Source organism: Leopardus geoffroyi, chromosome B4 (genome assembly GCF_018350155.1).
Source record: "Leopardus geoffroyi isolate Oge1 chromosome B4, O.geoffroyi_Oge1_pat1.0, whole genome shotgun sequence".
NCBI lineage: Eukaryota > Metazoa > Chordata > Mammalia > Carnivora > Felidae > Leopardus > Leopardus geoffroyi.
In genome coordinates, this window is record NC_059341.1 from 37,486,446 (window position 1) to 37,506,727 (window position 20,282).

At 48.6% G+C, this 20,282-nt stretch overlaps 1 protein-coding gene across 12 annotated transcripts in view; it reads right to left on the reverse strand.

Annotated features, from left to right (window-relative positions):
- The window catches only part of IQSEC3 (IQ motif and Sec7 domain ArfGEF 3), a 106,220-nt gene that overhangs the window by 56,633 nt on the left and 29,305 nt on the right, over window positions 1–20,282 (reverse strand). For all 12 annotated transcript variants that reach the window (XR_006708707.1, XR_006708708.1, XR_006708706.1 and 9 more), the window contains one exon: window positions 17,571–17,654. Coding sequence is in view for 9 of the 12 variants with exons in the window: in XM_045463282.1 (XP_045319238.1) it covers window positions 17,571–17,654 (84 nt within the window). In the remaining 3 variants the exon portion in view is untranslated. The remainder of the gene's footprint in view (window positions 1–17,570; window positions 17,655–20,282) is intronic.

Consider the following 20,282-nt stretch of genomic DNA (forward strand, 5'->3'; position numbering starts at 1 on the left):
GAAGGCTTTGGTGGCACCCATGTGACATTAGACCAATAAACATACAAGGACTCAGGCCATGAATGGGGGTTATTCCACACATGAGAAAAAGACAGGATTTGAGCATGGCAAATGAAAGTCTTTGAGAAATTGGGGGAATAGCAGTTGCTCAGAGGAATACTACATGTGCCCAAGACCAGAATGACCTGTGTGTTGGGACAGAACATCACATCAGAGAGTGTCACCTATGTGGGAAGCTGACTTGTGCTTGGAGGAATGATAGGGGCCCAGAGAGCATGGCATATGTATGACTCCCCTGGAGTTCTAGTGACCACTCCATCCTATCATCGCTGCTATCAAAGCTGATTTCATAAAATGTAGATACTTTAATGCCAATACTTTGCTCAAAACCCATCAGTGACTTCCCAATACTCCTGAGATGAGGTCCACCAGCGTGGACTTAGAAGCACTTGTGATCTTACTACAACCTCCCCTTCCAGCCACATTTCCACCAAGTGATCCACCCACTCTGTGCACACTGAAATTCTCCCCAAATCTGCCAAGCCCTCTCAGACCACTATGTCTCTCAATAACCTTCTTCTGCCTTGAGATGTCTTCTCTCCATGATCCTAATCTCCCACCCCCATTTTCTCTGCTGTGCCAACTCTTTCAGGACGCACTCATTGCCCCTGGGAAGAATCAGTCCCACCCTCCAATGTGCTCTCATAATTCTTGGCACTCGCCTCTATTTCAGCAATGACCACTTTGTGTTCTAATTATTCATTGATGTGTCTCTCTCTGTTAGACTATGCCATGTACACCTTTTTATCACCAGTGCAATCACAGCGGGCTGGCTCATAAGACATGTTTAATAAATGTTAAATGAAAAGATAGATGGCTGGACAGGTCGATGGATGGACATCATTTAATCTCTACTACTTTCCCAAGGGCAGAGGTACTGAGGTAGGGTCAGTGATGCACCACCCAGACTCTCCTTCAAGGAATAACTTGTTGCCCAGCTCTGGGAGACTGCCCTCTGCTGTCAGCCCCTTCAGCTCCTTCAGGGAGTGTCTCAAAGGCAGTGTCTCCTTGGCCCAAAGTCACGTCCTTCCCAGAGCTGTCGGAATCCAGTGACTGATTGAGGCAGGGATATAAAGGCTCAGCCATTGTTACTTAACATGGGGCAAGTTTGGTAGGTCATTCTCCCTCCAGAGCTCACCTGGGACTGGCTGAGGATTTTGTTGGACTTCTGTCACTTGGACTTTTTCTTTTGCCCCGTGCTATGTTCCTGCCTTCCTTTCCGTGCGTGTTGATCCCAAGCACATCCTCTAGGAAACATTCAGCACCTTCAACTCAGAGTCTGCTTCCCAGAAAACCAAATCAGTGACATAACCAGCTTTTCTTTCTTCTTCCTTCTTCTCTAGACAGCAAAGATTACCTGGGCCTGCCTGCCCACACACCTGTAGAACCTTTCCCGTTTCCCAACACCTTTGAAACACCTTGAAAGAACTCTGGGCTCTCTTTCCAGAAAAATGCACATGATTTCATACATGCCAAATTTTACCTTCACATTCTGAGGCCTTAGAGACTCCATAGACCCAGGCTAAAAACACTATTCTGGAGAGATGATCACAGATTATCTGCCATACGCTGAAGACTGTGCCAAGGGCCATAGGCAGCTCTGGTCGTACAAAGTGTTTGGCTACCACCCACCTGAGAGCTTTCAGACACTGTTTACTGTTATCCTAGCACTGACGGCATCCTTGTTCACAAGTAAGAGAGCTTGAGTGGAGTGAGGCCCCTGGTTCTGCAACTTGTTTGTTAGCTGACTTGGGCAAGATACCTAACTTTTCTGTACCTCAGTTTGCTCATTTGCAAAGTGGGGATGTGAATATCTCCTTTCAAAGAGAGTGAGAAAGGTAAAATTAATTCATAGATAGGCTGGTATGCTGGCCACAATGGGAAATACGGCCTCTTTTTTTTTAAGTTTATTTATTTATTTGGGGGGGGGAAGTGCACCCATGAGTGGGGGAGGGGTAGAGAGAGAGAGGGAAAGAGAATCCCAAGCAGGCTCTGTGCTGTCAGCACACAGCCGGATTCAGGGCTCAGTCTCAGCAGCCATGAGATCGTGACTTGAGCCAAAATCAAGAATTGGACGCTTAGCTGACTGAGCCACTCAAGTGTCCTGGAAATACAGCCTTTCTATGCAGCTGGCAGGACCCTGTGCTCACACGGCCTCTGCCAGGGAGCTGACTCAGGTCAGTGAGTGTCATCCCTGGGCTCCCAGGCAAGGCCATGTCGCCCCCTGCCAGGAGCTGGAAGGATGGAGGTAACTGGAGAACTGTGCAAGAGCCAGGAGAGGGCACGTAGGTCCATGCTGCCCTACTGGAGGCTGGCTTGAGTGATGGCCTTTGGCATGAAGGTGGAGAAAGGAATGAGGAGGCACCTAGAGGCCCACCTCCTGAGGGGCTTGTTGGTGTTGGTGCTGGTGGGTGGCCGAGGGAGGCTGTTTTCCCATCTGTGCAAGGCTAAAGCAGTGATTACTAGAGACCTTGCCAGGAGGGTTTGGGGGGGCTAAAGGATTCCTCATGTGGGAAGAACTTCCAGAAGTCCTGACCAATTGCACTACATTAGCCCAAACTCTGCCAGCCTTTCTTTTTTTTTTTAAGCTTATTTTTGAGAGAGAGAGAGAGAGAGAGAGAGAGAAAGAGAGAGAGTGAGTGAGGAGGGGAGAGGCAGAGAGAGGGAGACAGAGAATCCGAAGCAGGGTCCAGGCTCTGAGCTGTCAGTGCAGAGCCCAATGCGGAGCTTGAACCCACAACCTGGCGAGATCATGACCTGAGCCAAAGTCAGATGCTTAACCAACTGATCCACCCAGGTGCCCCTGCCTGCCTTTCTTAAAGTGCTTTTGGGACAAAGAAACTAGGCATTTTGCAGAAAAAAGCTAACAAGATGGCTCACATCTGAAGACTTTTCAGCCTTTACTAAAACACTTCCTTATCTCCCATGTCTGAATCAATAAGGTGATCGTAGATGGTCAGAATAAAGGCACCAAGCAAGGAAAGCCAAGCATCCTCTGGGTCCCAGATAGTACTGGGGAAATCTGAGGTGAACAGAGGGCCAGTGCTGGAAACAGAGTCGCTCTGTACTCATTCTAAGGACAGGCTAGAAAATGCTACTCCAGGTGGTGGAAGGAACACTGGGCTGTGAGTCAAGATCCAATCTGGCTTCTGCCTGCAGCATTTGGTATAACCTTGGGCATGCCACTTCTCTCTGGACCTCTGTCTCCTCATCATGAAATGGACAGTCTCTGCAAAATGCTTTGACATCTGGAAGGAAGGAGAGGCTCAGCTTTCTCCATTTCTCCTTTCCTCTCCATGGGCCCCAGGCCCACAATGCACCATCCCTGCCCAGTGGCTGGGCTCTGGCTCCTCTGCCCTCAACACCTCAAGGATACAGCATAAGCCTCCCTTTACTTCCCTTACGTCATTTAATCCATGGCAGCACCTGCCCCAGCCCATGGCTCCTTGACCTCCATTATCCAAGCTGGAAGCCAGGTCTCAGAATAGAAACCCCTGGAGGAGGGCAGCTGTGGCTTTCTGGGTTCATCCACTTGCAGAAACTGCCCTGGATTCATTGTGACAGATGCTTCTCCTTCCCCTCTCCCAAGGGCCCTGAGAGAGTAAGTGATGCCCTTTCTTGTCAGCTCCTTGGAGACTCTGGGCTTTGGTCTCATAGCTGTTCCAAAAAAGTGCTGGCTGGTTTGCTTTGTCTGTAGGGGTTTCCTGTCAAAGGAACCACAGTCCTCTGGACTTGTGCCTTCCCCATATCCAGGCCCACAGTACCGTGGTGCTCACTCAAGGATGGTCACAGAAGCAGCCCAGGCAGACTGTCCCCAGATGTCCAGTGTGGGCATCAGCCTCCCCTACTCAGCCCACCCCACAAGGGAACAGCAGCACCTGGGCACATCAGAACCTGCTGTCCTCCAGGGAAATCTCATTTAGAAGTTTCCTCTGGACACCTCCCTCACAGGCTCCTAAACTGGCCACACTGATTAATGCCATCTTCTTGCCACTGGAATCCTAATATTTTGAGCATTTTATTTTCTCACAAATAAGCATAGATCTGGTAACAAAATCAGGCTCTAAGGACATCCTACCCGCTTTCTGCCCCTTCCCTGACACACAGCACACAATTTCACAAATGCATGTTTCTCTAAGCCCAGACACAGAACTCACTGTACCCCTAAATGCACCTCAGATTTCTTCACCGTTTATGTCTGCTTGTGTTATCGTCCCTAAGAGAAGACGTTTCCCACGCCTGACATCCTCGTGGCACCCAACCCTGCAAGGAAGCTCCAGAAACACTGCCTTTAAAACCATCTCTGGACACACAGCCTAAAGTTGTCACACAGCCAGTGCAGGAAACACTTTGTATTTACAGCCTAGTGAAACTCTGGATTTTATTTAATTTTTTCTCTTATTATGAGCCATTTTACATATGGAAATATGAGTAACATATGTAAAGTGTAAAGAAAAATCTTCACTTGTACCCAGCTCAAGAAATGGCACATTAGAAGCCTTTGACACCTCACATATTCCTTCTCCTCTTCTCAAAGGAATCTTTGTCCTGAATTTGTGTTTATTATTTCCTGCTTTTCCTTGGGGGCAAATTTCCTCCTTGTCCTTACGTAAGTGGTGGTGGCTGCTTTTGCAGCAGCACCAAGCCTGCATAGTGTGCTCACGGGGCAGGTCCGGGAACACTCGAGATCTTGCAGACCCCACACAGGTCAGGAGGCCCCTCTCCAAGGGTAATGGCCTGCAACTCCATGCTGGCAGGACAGAAAAGATGGCAGGGATCTGGCCGCAGCTGAGCTGCACCCATTGTCTCAGCAAGGAAGACTTTTAGGAAAGAAAATGGACTCATTCTTTAAGGACCTATTCCCCCACCCCACCACCACCACCATGGTCTGGGTATGTTACCATGGGCCACGGTGACTCTCAGGAGCCACATAAATGATGCTGGGAGAGGTGTACTCAAGAAAGACATCAGCCCATGAGCCAGCTGGGAGCCAGGTCCAGGGTGTGAGTGCTTTGGGGTCTCTGAGAGGAGGGAACACAGAAGGCCACAGGCAATGTTGGCCAGTGCACCGATGGGGACAGCACTGCAGCAGGTAGGACTCCACGCCAGACAGCCTGGCTTTGCACGCTGGCTCTGCCATTGACTTGCTGTGTGACCTTGGGCAAGTTGCTTAACCTTGTGCCTCACTTTCTTCTCTATGGGAGAATTACGGTAGAGAATTAAGGTGTGTAAAATGCTCAGTAAGCCCTATATAATGAACAACTATCTTTTTCCTTTTTAGGATTTCCAACATGCTATTCTGTTCAAACAAGAAAACAAAAAAGCAAAAACCTCATTCCGTTTCCGAATATGAAAAGGTAGGAAGGAAGTGACTTCAGAATAAAGAACAGTCCTTAACTTGAACTATCTTTCCCTCACGTTCTTGTGCGAGAGTTCTTTAAATGGAAAAGTAGTGCTCTTTTCTGCACAGCATAATTTCTGAAGCTCTGAGTTACAGAGGATGCCAAGAGAAGCCTGCCAGGAGGTATAAGGGCTGGGAGGCAGCAGGATATAACGAGTGGGAGATGAAGAACCAGACTGACCATGGTTTAAAATCTAACAACTCACTTGCTGTGTGGCCTTGGTTAGTTCCCTAACTTTTCGGAGCCTTTTTCCTCTTCTGTTGGGAGAGTTGACAAAACAATGTCCATAAAGCTTCTGGGACCTACTGATGCCCTGTAAATGTAGGTTTCCTTCCTTCATCTGGGCATGTCGCACTTCCTCACCTTCTGGCTCAAGAGCGATGACTCCCTGGAAAGCAAAGACCTCATCTAATCCTTCTTGGGTCCCTCTGAGGGATGGTGATGATTGCAACACACACAGTGCATCCCAGAGGCTGGGTCATGCCCAGCTATTTTGTTTCCTCATGGCTATAAAGTCCCTTTATTCCATCCTCCTCCCGTCCCACTCAGATCGGCCCTACCTCACCCCAGCAGAGCAGATGTTTTTTTGGATCTTGAGCTATCTCCAGGGAAAGACATTCTCCCAGCTCCTCACAGACTCAACTTTACCACAAGCCAGGGAAAAGGTCTCCGATAGCCTACAGGTGTCTGTGGCAGTCAGGTGTGTGCTGACCCCAAACAGGAGTCTTGTGACACAAGAGATGGAAATGGCTAATGCCCTGTAGTGTAGGACGCTGCTCTGGCCATCCATCCAGTTTCTACGGAACAAAATTATTGACCTATTTCCTTTCAGTCACCTTCATTATCTTTTGCTTTCCGACTTGAAGTTCTTCCTAATGTCTAGCTTCAGTCATTCTTGCTACTGAAGAAACCTTCACAAGCTCACAAGTATCAGAATGGCTGTGCTATTTTCTACATGTCTGCGGGTTTCACACCTCTCTCCAAACGTGTTTAGGATGAAGGGACAATGCATAGCACACTGGCTTTGGGAAGAAGCCTCAGAGATCCCAGCTTGGGGAACCACCCACCCCTCCAGGCAGGGCAGGGGTCAGTGCCAGGTCATAAACCTTTCCCTGAAAGGGTTCAACCGTTTCTTCCTTTTTAAATAAAAAAATTTTTAATCTTTATTTATTTTTGAAAGAGAGAGTGTGACCAGGGGAGGAGCAGAGAGACAGGGAGACACAGAATCCGAAGCAGGTTCCAGGCCCTGAGCTGTCAGCACAGAGCTCGACGCGGGGCTCGAACTCACCAACCGTGAGATCATGACCTGAGCTGAAGTTGTACACTCAACCGACTGAGCCACCCAGGTGCTCCCATTTCCTCCTCTTAGAACAAACTGTCAGCTGGCAAGAATTTTCTGATAAAATGCCTCTGCTCTTAATCTCATCCTCGCCTGCACTGTGACAGCCTGGTGCTGGGTGAAATCATTTCCTCTCCTGCCCTGATGTCTAGAAAATCTCCTCTCTGGGCCCGTTGGCCCTACTGGATTGGCATTCATCTGGGTCTCTAGCTTCTTTGATCTTTTCCCCAAATCGGTCCCTTAATTCTGAGAGTCTCTCTTTCATTCAGGTATTGGGCTGTTTCCAGCAGCCTATGTCCCAGGCTAGGCTTGAATAGAAACATCTGAAAGATGCCTCCTTCTCCGTGCCCATCACCTGCCATCCAAAGGAGGGACTAGACCCTCTTTCTGAAGGGCATGTCTCAATGACTCTGAACAACATTCCAGGTAGTGTGTCCCCTCCTACTTGCCATACCAGGGGCTCTGCCATTGGACCCTCATCTCCTAAAGTAGTCAGCCCATTCTTTCTAAACATTTCCTAGTCATACTTGAGTTTCTAGTCCCCTTCTCTGGGACTCCTGGATCTTGATTGATTTTTCCCTCTCTGCTCCTGAAAAATCCAGCTTTCAAATAGTTAGCACTTACTGAGTGGTTCCTATATGCCAAGCACCTTTCCAGGAATCATCGCATTTAACCACCTCAACCACTGTAAGAGGTAACTGCTCCTGTTATCCCCATTTTACAGGTAAGCAAATTGAGGATGAGAAGGTTTATGTAATTTAACCAAGGTAACAGAGTTTGTAAGTTGCCAAGCCAGGATTTAGACCTGGATTTGAGTTGCTCTGTCTGTGTTCTCAACCGCTCCACATTCTAGTACTTCCTTGAAGTCTTCCTGAATTTATCTTCGAGCCCAGGGTACTATTTTACTACCTTCCCACTTCTCAGATCTTCCTGTCCAACCTAGAAGGGCATCCACAAAACTCATCTGGCGCATCCCTCTGCACTTGGAGAAAAAAAGAGACTCTCATATTTTTAAGGTCGTTATTAATCAGTAATTGTGAGTATCCTGTTCACTGGTATCATTGCTCATTATGAATTAATAAATTCATAGTAATATACAAGTCTCTTATAATGCTGTTTCTGGTGAGCCAGGTCCCCTGAAATCCGAGGACCTCAGGGTCACCTAATCGCTTCTCCAAACCTGCCAACCTGCAGCCTAGACGTGGAACATGGGAACCACGCTGAGATCCTGCCAGTCTGTGTGGGTGGTGGAGCACGGCCGAGGCAGCGCATTCAAACAGTGACAGGCAGGAAGCAGGCTTTAATGCCCCCCGTTTGTTGCAGCCCCTCTATGCGGGCTTGTTTTGATCTCTGTCAGCTTCTTCCTTTAGAACCTGAACAAGTTGCTTCTTTCCCCTATTTCCCCAGCTGGAAAACGGACACAGTAATTCTTGCCCCTGTGGCCTTTAACAGGTTTGTGGTGAGGATCAGACGGGTGAACGGTTGGGAAGGAGTTTTACAACCCGGAGCACCCTGTACACATGTTAGTTAAGGTTATGACCAGCTTTCCACCGAAACGTCCTTCATTTTCCATCATTTCTGTCCTTGGAATGAAGGAAGCTGCATGCATGGCAGAAGGGAAGCGGGTATCGGGCTCTTTCCTGGAGCATCCCGGGGGACAAAGTCCAGCGCCCAGGCAGCACAGGCCCTTGGATGTGGAGAGTGGGGTGAGGACCAGGGAAAATGACAGAAGGTGGTTGTGAGAGCCTGGACGACTCAGAGCGAGGCGAGGCTTTCCTCCTTTTGAAAATTTCCTTTTGTGTTTTAACAATCAGTAGAATGGAGAAAGACAGAACCCGTGCACCGGCCCACTTGACGCTTCTCCTTTCTTATGTGTGCTCGCACGAGTTTGGATGTTGCCGTTCCCATCTGCTTCTTGGGTCCACTGTCCCCCATGTTCCTGTCATGCCACTTGCCCTTTGTTTTGCTTTGTAAATGCTCCCGGGTGCTCCTGCTGCCTCGGCCCAAGGCAGAGTGTCTTCTTACAGAATTACTGCCACAGGGACCCTGGGCATTAGACGGTTCACCCCCTTATGTAGTAGCTGGGGAAACTGAGGCATTGAGCTGGTGGTAGAAAGCCCCAGCTCTTCAGGAAGCCTGAGTTCTAGACCCTGTTGGGCACGTCACCAGCTGGGAGCGCTTGGGCAAGGCACCTTCCTCCGGTCCTCAGTCTCCTATCTGTGTGATAAAGAGTGGTGTATCACTTGGGTCCCTTCCAGCCAGAAACCCTCCGTTTCAAAAGCAATAGCTCCTGCTAGCTCTTCTGCCTGTCAGGGACAGCATCATATGCCAGTCTTCCTTCATAGACAGCTGTCTTTCCTGGTTTTTGTTTTTGTTTTCTTTTTGTGGTTTTTTAATCATCATACACACACATACACACACACACAAAATCTCTAAGAATCACCTTCCTTAAGCTGTTCCAAGGCCTCTGTCAAAGGCAGTAGAATCATTAAGAATGCCTGGTCTGATTAAACCACTTGCTGCAGACTATGATGATCTCCTCTCTTTTGGTTTGATGAAACAGATTTAAAGCACTTTTTGTCATATATCAGAAACACTCACTGAAATTATAAATTATTGTCATGGTCATGTTATTGGTTGAAAGACAAATGAATGGGTGAAGATGACTTTTCAGAGGAGAAAACAAACCCAAACCATAAAGGCCTAAGAGTGAGGTTAGAAAAATCTCTAGGCTTGGGGCGCCTTGGTGGCTCAGTCGGTTGGGTGGCTGACTACAGCTCAGGTTATGATCTCATGGTCTGTGAGTTTGAGCCCTGCGTTGGGCTCTGTCCTGAGCGCTCAGAGCCTGAAGCCTGATTCCGATTCTGTGTCTCCCTCTCTCTCTGCCCCTTCCCTGTTTTCTCTCAGTCTCTATCTCTCAAAAATAATAAACAATTAAAAAAATTAAAAAAAAAATAAAAATCTCTAGGCTTGCAAAGAGAGGTTACTCTTTCTGGGAATGAAAAAAAAAAAAAAAAAAAGGAATACCCAAAAGACTCAAACAAGAAGTTTCTGGGAAATGAAAAAAAGAATCTCTTTCCCGAAATTGGACAAAACTGTGCATTAATGAACACCAGCAGAACAGAGATAGTTAGATGTTCCTTGTGGTGGCTTTCATTTTGTTGTTCTGGGAGTAGTATACTTAGTTATGTTTATTTCTTTAAATAATAAAGCCTGAAGCTTTTTCTCCCCCTGAAAATATTCTCCCAGTTATTCCTGTCTTCAGCTTGGTTGCTCTGATGTGTTTACCTCCAGGTGCCTAGAGTCCTCAAAGTCTCATTTGTAGGGTGGAGGGCCAGCCTTCACCGTCGCTGACCCACAAACCAGGCTTTCTTTGAGGAGCCCCCTCTAAGCAGCCCCCTTCCTGTGGCAGGAGAAGTAAGAGCCTGCTGTTCACTCCCCCACCATGCTTTCACTTCCTGTGCTTGAGAACACCCCCCCTTCTTTGGTCACCTGACTGGTGGCAGCACCTGCAATAGATTGGTTCAAATCCTAGTTCCGCCCTTTGCCAGGGATATGGCCCTTAGACAAGTCATTCATCAGCTCTGATCCTCACTCTGTCCTCGAACCTGGGACTGAAAGCAGTTCATGAACCTTTGGTGGGAATTAAGTAAGCTAATATCTGTCTAGCACGTAGCAAGGGCTCGCTAGCTGACAGCCAGTGTTCTCTTTCCTTCTCTCATGGGTAAGGGACACAAAATAGAAATATAGACTGAAGAGGAATTCTCTAATCATCTCTCAACATACTGCTGACAGAAAGCTGTCTGTCCTAACTCACAGCTCTTTGAAGGTGGGCCCAAGCCTGGCCTCATTCACATGACACAGCCCCAGCCCAGGCCTGTGGACAGGGAAGTTTGAAAATGCCCTTTGGTGACAACGGAGGTCTCATGAAGAGACTGGTCTTAGAGGATCACTGGGTGGAAAAAATACACGAGGAAATCGGGCTGGGCAAATACTTGACTCCAAACACAAGTTTCACGTTGCAGCTGAGGAAAACTCACTGAACAGAAAGCCAAAAACCATGACAAGACAAAGCTTTCCTAATACTCTCTGGAACTGGGGGTATGGGTGTGGGGGCCATCCCCTAGCAGGGTATCAAAGTATTCTGACATCTATTTTGTCCTTTGTGCCTCCTGAGTCTGGCAGGGAAGACACAGATGGGACAAAAAGCATGGACATGAAGGGACAGGCCACATGGTTGGTCAGGGAACAGGTTTCTCTAGCTCCAGGACCAAATTCTTCTGCCATTGCCTGTGGTTATCCTCAGGTGTAAAGCCCAGCCGAGGCAGATTCTGCCGTAACTACACAGAAATCCTCAGGACACTGGTGAGCAAACCTAACCTGCTCAGAAAGCCCAAATAAGAAGGAGCAGCCCCGCCCCTCCCCCTGCTGTTTGCCACTTGAGTCCAGGTTTGCTGTGTCCTGGGCCAGACTGATGTCCTCAATCCTCAGGAATCCCACCTGGGCCCCACAATCAGATGATCCATTCCAGGGCAGGTCATCATGGGAATTGTCAGAACACTGTGTTAGGTCACATGATCCCAACCCTTGCCAAGGCCTTTGGGAACTACCCGCGGGACGCTGAGGAGACCAGACAACTTCCCCTTGGCCTTGCCTGCTGCCCACTGCCTTCCTGTTGTGCCAAGGCAGAGACCCCAGAGCCTAGGGGCTGGGCAGCTTAGGTGGGCCGACCCTCCAGCCCCACTCAGGCCTAGAAGGGAAGCGTGTCTTCTCTGTGCTTCTCTAGGGAAGAGGGGACAGAGTTCCACAGTCCCAGAATGAGCCCCTACCCTCTCCACTGCGGGTGGGGCAGGATTCCCGGCAGCCTCGGAGCCAGAGCTGGGGATGTGACTGATGGAGCTGGCGCGTGATGCCGAGGCTCCCTAGCCCAGCTGTTTGAAGACTAAACTGTATCGATTGAGAATTTAATTGCTCCGTAATCGCTGAGTAAACACTGGCTGGTCCATTGATCATGCCCCAGGCCAGCTGGGGAGAGCCAAGAGGCGGGATAGAGGCGCCAGCGATGCGAACAAAGGGCTCTCCCAGACAGCATCCTTGGAAGGAAATCCCTTCCTCAAGGATATAGTAGGGAGTGCAGCCTCCAGCAGAGCTCACGGCCACCCACCGCCCAGTCTGCGGGCTGGTTAGCAGGTGCAGATGAGCGCCAGGAAAGGATGGGGGCTTTGGAGGGGCTGCTTAGGGCGGGAGGTTCTCTCTGGACACCATATACTAAGTGGGAAGTGCAGGCTACAAAATCTTTTTTTTTTTTTTATTAATTTTTTTTTTTCAACGTTTATTTATTTTTGGGACAGAGAGAGACAGAGCATGAACGGGGGAGGGGCAGAGAGAGAGGGAGACACAGAATCGGAAACAGGCTCCAGGCTCTGAGCCATCAGCCCAGAGCCTTTTTTTTTTTTTTATGGGGGGTAAATGTAAAATACAGTGCTTAGAAAAATAAAACCCTGGAAGGTTGCACCCTAATATATTGACAGTGGTTAATTCTATATAACTGAATTCAATTATTTTCTTCTTTATATTTCTGTATTTTCCACATTTCCAACAACTAGCAAGTATAACTTATAATCAGAGAAAATAGATGTTATTTAAGATCAAAAGAAATGCCTAGAAGGGTTTCTCCTGTGCTCTGGAAGAAAGAAAGAAAGAAAGAAAGAAAGAAAGAAGGAAGGAAAAAGAAAAAACCCTAGCAGCAGCTCTGTGGAAAGTGGTTGCATTTTGGAGTTAGACCAGAGTTCACCTTCCAGTTCCAGAACTGATTAGCAAGGTCCCTCTGTCAAGACATGGGACTTCTCTCCATCTCAGATTCCTTATCTAAAACTTCGAATAACAGCTATCTCACAGAATTGAGATAAAATACTCAGAGTGCTTAGTGCAACATACCTGGCATGTTCAAGAAATATTAGTGTCTCTTCCATCCTGGAGGAAGGCTGGACAGGTAGGACCGAATAACAGGGGTGAGTCATTGAGTTCACTGGGGCCCAGAGTACCTTCTTCCCCAGGGCTCCCCAGGGGAGGGAGTTGTTCTGTTTCCTCCCTATGCTTCCCCTAGCTGAACCACCACCCCACCCTTACAAGCCTCCTCTTATTACACTAATAGAAGGCAATCTTCCTCCACTCGGCCCCATTGCCACCCACAGAGACAAATGGGCTGCCATTCTGTTGGATGCTGCATGGTGGCTGGCCAGTTCCAGGGTCATTGTCAGGGAGAGCGTGAGAGGGAGGAGAGGGATGGGACTGGAAGTAGGGCTGCAATTACTAGCCTATTCAGCTCCCTAGAATAAAGCCCTTGTCATTAGCTAGCAGCAGGAGGAGGTAGGGAAGGCGGAAGAAAGAGCCTGGCACACACTTACTGCACCCGGCTCTGGGTTCCACGCCACCCCCAACCCAGCTCTCACCTGAGGGCCTAAGTGCCCTGGTAAGCACAGAGGTTTGCCTGGGTGGGGGGTGGGGGGGGTGGGGGGGGAGGTGGGGGGGTGGGGTGGGGGGGTGGGGGGTGTGTGTGTGAACCCAGGCCCATTCCCTGGTGGTCTCACCATCCCCTCAGAGGCCTCTGCCAGCCCCATAACTACTCCATTGCCCCTCAGTCCCTGATGCCACCCCTTGGCTCCTTTCTTACAGAAACCCAGCTTCCAGACTTGCTCAACTTTGGGTGTTCCCACCTCCTGGGGTATCACTCCCTGGCAGGCTCCACATCCGAAGGTAGAGTTTCTCCTGACCCCATCCCTCAAGGCTTCTCTTCAGGTGGCTGGGGCAGGTTGTCCTAGCAACATCCACCCCCCAACCCAGGGCTGGGGCTTATCTGTCTCTTGGGGAGGGGTGAGGGTTTCTCCTGGCCCCTTAGTCTCTCCTCTGGGCTGAGGGTTTGCCTCAGGCTGTGGCAGCTCCTCTCCACTGGTCTGACCAATGGGGCTGTGGGTGATCAGCTGCCGTGAGGCCCCCATGGGATTCGTCCAGAGTTCTTAAGAAAGGGATTCTTGCTAAGTCCCACAGCTTGGAGTGGGGCAGGGAGAGGACAGACCCCTCAAGTTGGGCTGATCTTGATCACCACTGGCTTCAGCTGGGGTGCAGAGGAAGAATGTCAGGGAGCCAGCTCTGAGGTCACACACCAAAGGTCCCAGTGACCCTGAGACCTGTTCAATTAGTTTAGATTTCTTATTGGGGTCTCCTGTGCAGACCAATGGGCTTATCCCCAGAAGATTCAGAGGCTGATTGGGCTGGAACCTGGCTGAGCTGGTGGGAAGCCAGACTGACAAGAGCCTAGCTTGTCTCAGAGCCCTGCAGCCCAGCCCAGGATCTCCCAAGGTGGCCCAGAGGGCTTTGTGACCCCCCAACCCTGCGCTAGCCCTCAGCCCAATCTCTGACTTTGGCAGGTTCTCACAGAGAAATTCCTGGGGAGGTGTGGGCTATGCTCTGTGGAGGTGGGGCACCTGGTTAAAGGAAAGTGATAAGGGGGTGTAAAGGGGTCACAGATAGGGTTAGGAGCAAGGATGTGGGGGTCTAATGGGAGAAAACGTTCTTAGGATGCAATCCCCCCAGGAAGCCAGGAACAGACAGACTGACTGACACATACATTGTTGGACTGTCAGAAAACATCCAGAGGGCCTCCTCCCAGAGAAGCCAAGAAACTGACATCAGAAATAGACAGACAGACAGAGAGGCAGAAATACACTCCAGGAAACTACAAATGAAACAGAAGAACTTGGAATAATTGGGAACAGAGGCAGACAACAGCTGAAGGTCTGGACCAACTGGGCATAAGTCTCCCTGTCCCACCCAGAGGGGAGGGCTGCAGGAGGGTAGTCCCTCCATAACCGAACATCCCCCTACCCTCCCTCCCAGAGCACCTCTGTCCCCCACCTTGGCACCTGCCTTTTCAAGGGAAAACTAAGATAATAGATTTCCTACCCTCCCACTCCAAATCTTGAGAAAGAGGCCCATTCCCTTGGCAGCCATGATGGGGGAGCACCCCTCCCCTGCCCCACATACACTTGTCACTCCCACATGGCACACCAGCCCCTCCCATCCCTTCCCACCAAGGTCCAGGGCCACAGGGCAGGTGGGCAGGCAGAGGGGTGTGGGCATGAGAAGGAATAAGAGGCCTGAGAAGTGAGAGAAAGGATGACCATGGAAAATCCAAGGAAGGATTCCTGTTGCCACACCCCTAGGACTGAGCTTGAGGGCACCCTGTCATCCATCTTCGCCGATGCCTTGTGCTTGGGTAGTAGCAATTAAATGCTTACTGAATGGAGCTGGATTGACGGGGTGGGAGGCAGACTAGACAGCCCTTCTCCCCGCTTGCCAAGGAGGAGATTTTTAGGAAGAAGACTCAGCTGTGTGTCTGAATAGTGACAGCCCATTGGAAGGAACCAGGACCCTCTGTCTCTTTCCTCGAAGATCATCCTGATGCCACTCCGCTCTCTGTCCTCTTTTCTCTTCTCTCCTGCCCTTACATTCTCCCATTTCTGTCTACTTCCAGTTTGCAGGTGAGCCATTTCCAATTTGGAAATTGGAAACTAGATGGGGAGATCCTCCAGAACTCAAGTGGCCTTACTTGTTCTTATGTCCCCGGGCACAGAACTTGACCCACAGACCACCCAGGGCATCGGCACAGCGGTTGGTCCCTCTCTTTGCCTTCCATGATCCTACCTGGTCACCCTCGGAACAAGCACACCTCTCTCAGCCCTGGACTGAAGGATCCCAAAGTGCCACTTGCTTTGGCCTGACTCTGACACCTCAGAGTCCTGCCTACACCCCGGCCCTGACTTCCCTTTAAGGGAACATGAGTAGTGATGCCTTTCAGGGGTGATTTTGTGTCTTTGTGTCAATAGCTACCATCTCTGATGCCTACCTAGTGCTCTCCAAGGAATAAAGGAGGAAAGATCATGGAATCACTCAGTCTCAAACAAGGAAATGGTGAGCGGTAGGAGTGACATGCCTTCAGGGCAAGTCTGGGCACTGGTACTTTCTGGCCACGTGATTATAGGCAGGGCCCTTGAGTGCTCTGAAACGTACTCTGCTCTCAAATAAGACAGGGACGAGAAAGCCTGGTCTAACCTCACTGAGCAGCTGAAAGACCCAATGAGATTATACGTCAGTGTTACTTTCCTGACAGACCACCCTCTTGGAGGGGAAATTGAGGCCCAGGGGAGCTGAGCAACTTGCCCAAGTTCATCCCAACAACAGGAGACTGTAGATGAGGCCAAGTTCAGGCCAGAATCCAAGTATCTTGACTCCCAGTGACATAAGAAACAAGTAAAAAAAGAGAGAGAAATGTGCAGAACTAAGAAGAACTGGTGGAAAGAAAACAAAGCGTGACCAAGGCCCCAGGATGTAGACACAGGAGAGGAATTTGATGTGGGCCAGAAGGGGAGAGGTGAAGCAGAGAGACAGGTGAAGGTGGAAGACAGACAGAAGCACAGAAATGCAAGGAGGAGGGGCCACAAAATGGGAGGTGGAGGGGAGAGGGACCGAGTTCAGCTACTCAGAGTGACTCTCATTTCTCCTACCCTAGCTGAGGAAATGATCTGCGTGGTGCAGAATTATTTACCTATGCTTATGTTCCAGGGGAGTATAGAGCTTAAGAAACCCAAAGAACTCTCTGAGCACCTGTTCAGGCGGCTGTTAGGTGTTAGTCCCACAATGTAAGACATCTGCAGCAAACAGCTGTGGAGAAGAGGGGCCACATTGTGGGAAGCAGGCGGTGCCCGCAGCCTTGCAGCGTTTCTGTATCCATTCAGCACTTTGTTACTCACCGCCCTTCCCGTGCAGGCTTCGCAAACGTGATGATAATTCCGCACAGAAACTTAGAGGTGGAGGTACTCCACGTTAAAAGGAAAAGTTTATAGTACACGTAAAAGCTAAACAAATAGGTTTTGTGATGACGATGACTACTCCGTGCGGAAGACAGCTATGTTGTTGGCATTATTGGAGAGACCCCAAATATGTGCTGTAAAATTCACATTTTCTGTCTGATTAGATTGGCATGCTGGGCCCGTTCCATCAAATATATGTATATATATCTAAGTTTTATTACCCTAAGATGTCATCAGTGACTAGGAAGTGATCTGATATTTTGCTAGTTAAAATAGTTAAATTAATTTAAAATTCTTTAATTAAAAAAATTAATAAACGAGAAAGGGACTATGACTAACCCACGACAAGATGAAGCAGGCCTGGGACAGTGACACCAACCCCTGACTCAACATTCTCCCCCTTCCTTCCCAGGTCAACAGCTAACTCAGTGAAAAGCCTGACAATTAAAACTCAGTCATCTTGGCTCTTTTATGGGAGGAGAAAGATTAGAAAGAAAAGAATAAATCTTTGCTACCGTAGAAAAGGCAGGCACGACCCTGGACTGAGCACCTGCTTAGTGCCAGACACCTTACCACGTGATTATATATTCTGTGTATAATCCAACTAACTTCCCTTGATTTCTAAAAGATGATATTTTATGTAGGCTCTTTAGGGGAAGGAGCTTAAGTTTGGCATTTGAACATTAGGGTATAATGGCCTCCAGAGTTGGGAATGGCTCGTCTGGGGACCAGAGGAAGGCAAGAGCAATAGAAGGCATGAGGCAGGAGGTAAAAACAGACAGACAGACAAAAACACAGGACTTAGAGGAAGAGGCCGAATGGCACTGTGCAGTGTGCTTTGCTTCGAGGGGAAGGACAGTGGGGGTGGGGGAGGGAGGACGGCCACCAATGCATTCCCACCTTTGGGAGGCCAAGTCGGAGCAGGCGGGCTTCTGCTCGGCGTCAGCAGCTGGGCAGCAGAACTGGTGCAGCACGGTCTCATTCCTGAGGGCAGAGCAAGAGGGAGAAGGTCAGGGGCGGCCTTGACACATTGGGCCCAGCTGGCACTGACACATCCCCCACCACCTGACCCGAGAACCCTTCAACCTGTGTTAACATTACTCCAGGGAGGAGCTTCTGGCTCTTCTCCAACATGCAGTAGGCCCAGTTCAAACACCACCTCCTGCTTGCAGTCCCCGGACCTCCCATCAACCACCTCCTCCTCCTCCTTCTGAGCACCCCCCACCCCCGGCCCTGTCCTCTGCATAGGATGTACCATTTATTCAGCCCTCCCGTTTATCATTATAGTTCTTTATGACCCCGTTCCCTACTATGATCTGGCAAGGCCAAAGTAGGTCTATTCACCCATCATGCACAGAACTGTATGCAGGGAATGTGTTTAAGCTGATCGTATGCGAAGGTAGAAAGCACTCATACAGAGATTTTAGGGTTGCTGGCTGAAAATCCAAGGCACGGTGCTTGATGAGGGATTTGTTTGATGCAAATGAAAACGCTAACCCGGAGGCGGAGATAGAAATTCTAGTGCCAACTCTACAGCTAGCCAGCTGTGTGATACCTCATCACCTTTTCCAGGCCGCAATTTATTTACTAATGAAATAAGTGAGTTGAACCAGAGAAGTGGTTCTCAACCCTAGATGCTTATTAGAATCACCAGGAGTTTTAAAAACCATCAATGCCTGGGCCCTAACCCCCAGGGACTGATTCACTTGGTCTGGACTTTTATAAGGTCCAGGACTTTTTATAAGGACTTTTTATAAGGTCCCAGGTGATTCAAAAGGTAGTCAGAATTGAGAGCCATTAGACTAGATGATTTTCAAGGTGACTTCCATCTCTAAAACTCTGTGATTCTAATATCTACTTTGAGCCACCTTGGGATTTAACAGTAAAATTAATTTTGGATGAAGGTATGCTGACATGTGGTCTTCTCTCCCTTAGCAAGCATTCACCATCATGGAGTCAGAGAATGGCAGACCTGGGAGGGCCCCCAAAGATTTCCCAAAAGACATTTTTAAAACTTCCTTTAGCCTCAGAACACTTTGTCCAAACCCAATCTTTCCTGGAAGCCCATTTTGTAAAACAATGAAGGTGGTCCCTCTATGGTCAGGGAATTGGAGGTCTATGCCTCCTTGATCTGCTGGTCCCAGTCTTGGTAGCCACCTCCCATGTGTCTCTTGGGGGCCCCAGGATTATAAGAGCATAGATTAGAAACTGCTGTTTTTGGGGTGCCTAATGGTTAAGCATCTGACTACAGCTCAGGTCATGATCTCATGGTTTGTGAGTTCGAGTCCCACCTTGGGTGAACACAAGCCCGGCTTTAGGGGAACAGAGCCCAGCTTCGAGTAAGCTGGAGCCCAGCTTCAGGTGAACATGAGTCCCACTTTGGATAAAATATGAACCCCGCTTTGGGTAAGCCGGGCTTCTCTCTCCCTCTCTCTCTGCCCCTCATGGGATCCTCTCTCTCTCTCTGCCCCTTGCTCACTTGCTGTCACTTGTGCCCTCTCTCTCTCTCTCTCTCTAAGAAAGAAAGAAAGAAAGAGAGTTTATCTCTTCTCATGGAAGAAAATAATGTTGGAGCCTACTTTAATCTGACAAAAATAATTCCGGAAAGATTTCATGCTTAAGTGAGAAAACATAAAACAAGGGAAGATTTACAAGGAAACTTAGGAATACAGTTTATGTGTTGCGGAGACTTCAAAACAAAACAGGAAATTGAAAAGCCATTGAGAAAAAGAAACATATCTGACTACATACAATGAAAACATCTTGTATGGAAAAAGATACTCTCATAAGCCAAACAACAAATGATAGAGTGGGAAAATATATCTGCAACTCATATGACAGAAGGCCATATCCTTCTGACAGAAGACCTTCATATCCTACATTGAGATCCCACAAATTCATAATGGAAAGACAGACCCAGTAGAAAAAATGGGCAAAGATTAGGAATCCCAGTTGACAGAAGAGGAAATCCAAAGCGCTGGTAAATAGATGGAAAGATGCTCTACCTTACTAGTCAATAGGGAAGTGCAAATTAAAGCAGCACTGAGATGCCATTTCCCAACCACCATACTGGCAAACATTCAAAAGACTAGTTACAATAAGTGCTGGTGTGAATGTGGGGAGAAACGTGCTCTTGTCTCCCACCTGTGTGGTTGTGAAGTTTTACAGCTATTTTGGAAATGAAAAAGAACTCATGTCGGGCACCTGTGGGGCTCAGTCAGTTGAGCTTCTGACTCTTGATTCTGGCTCATGTCATGATCTCATGGTCATGAGATCAAGCCCCACATCAGGCTCTGAGCTGAGTGTGGACCCAGCTTAAGATTCTCTCTCTCTCTCTCTCCCTCTCTCTCTCTTTAAAGGGTTATTATTCAAAATCTATAAGGAACTTATCAAACTCAACACCAAAAAAACAAAACAAAACAAAACAAATAATCCAGAGAAGAAATGGGCAGAAGACGTAAATAGACACTTTTCCAAAGAAGACATCCAGATGGTCACAGACACATGAAAAGATGCTCAACATCATTCATCATCAGGGAAATACAAATCAAAACCACAATGAGATACACCTCACACCAGTCAGAGTGGCTAAAATTATCAACTCAGGAAATA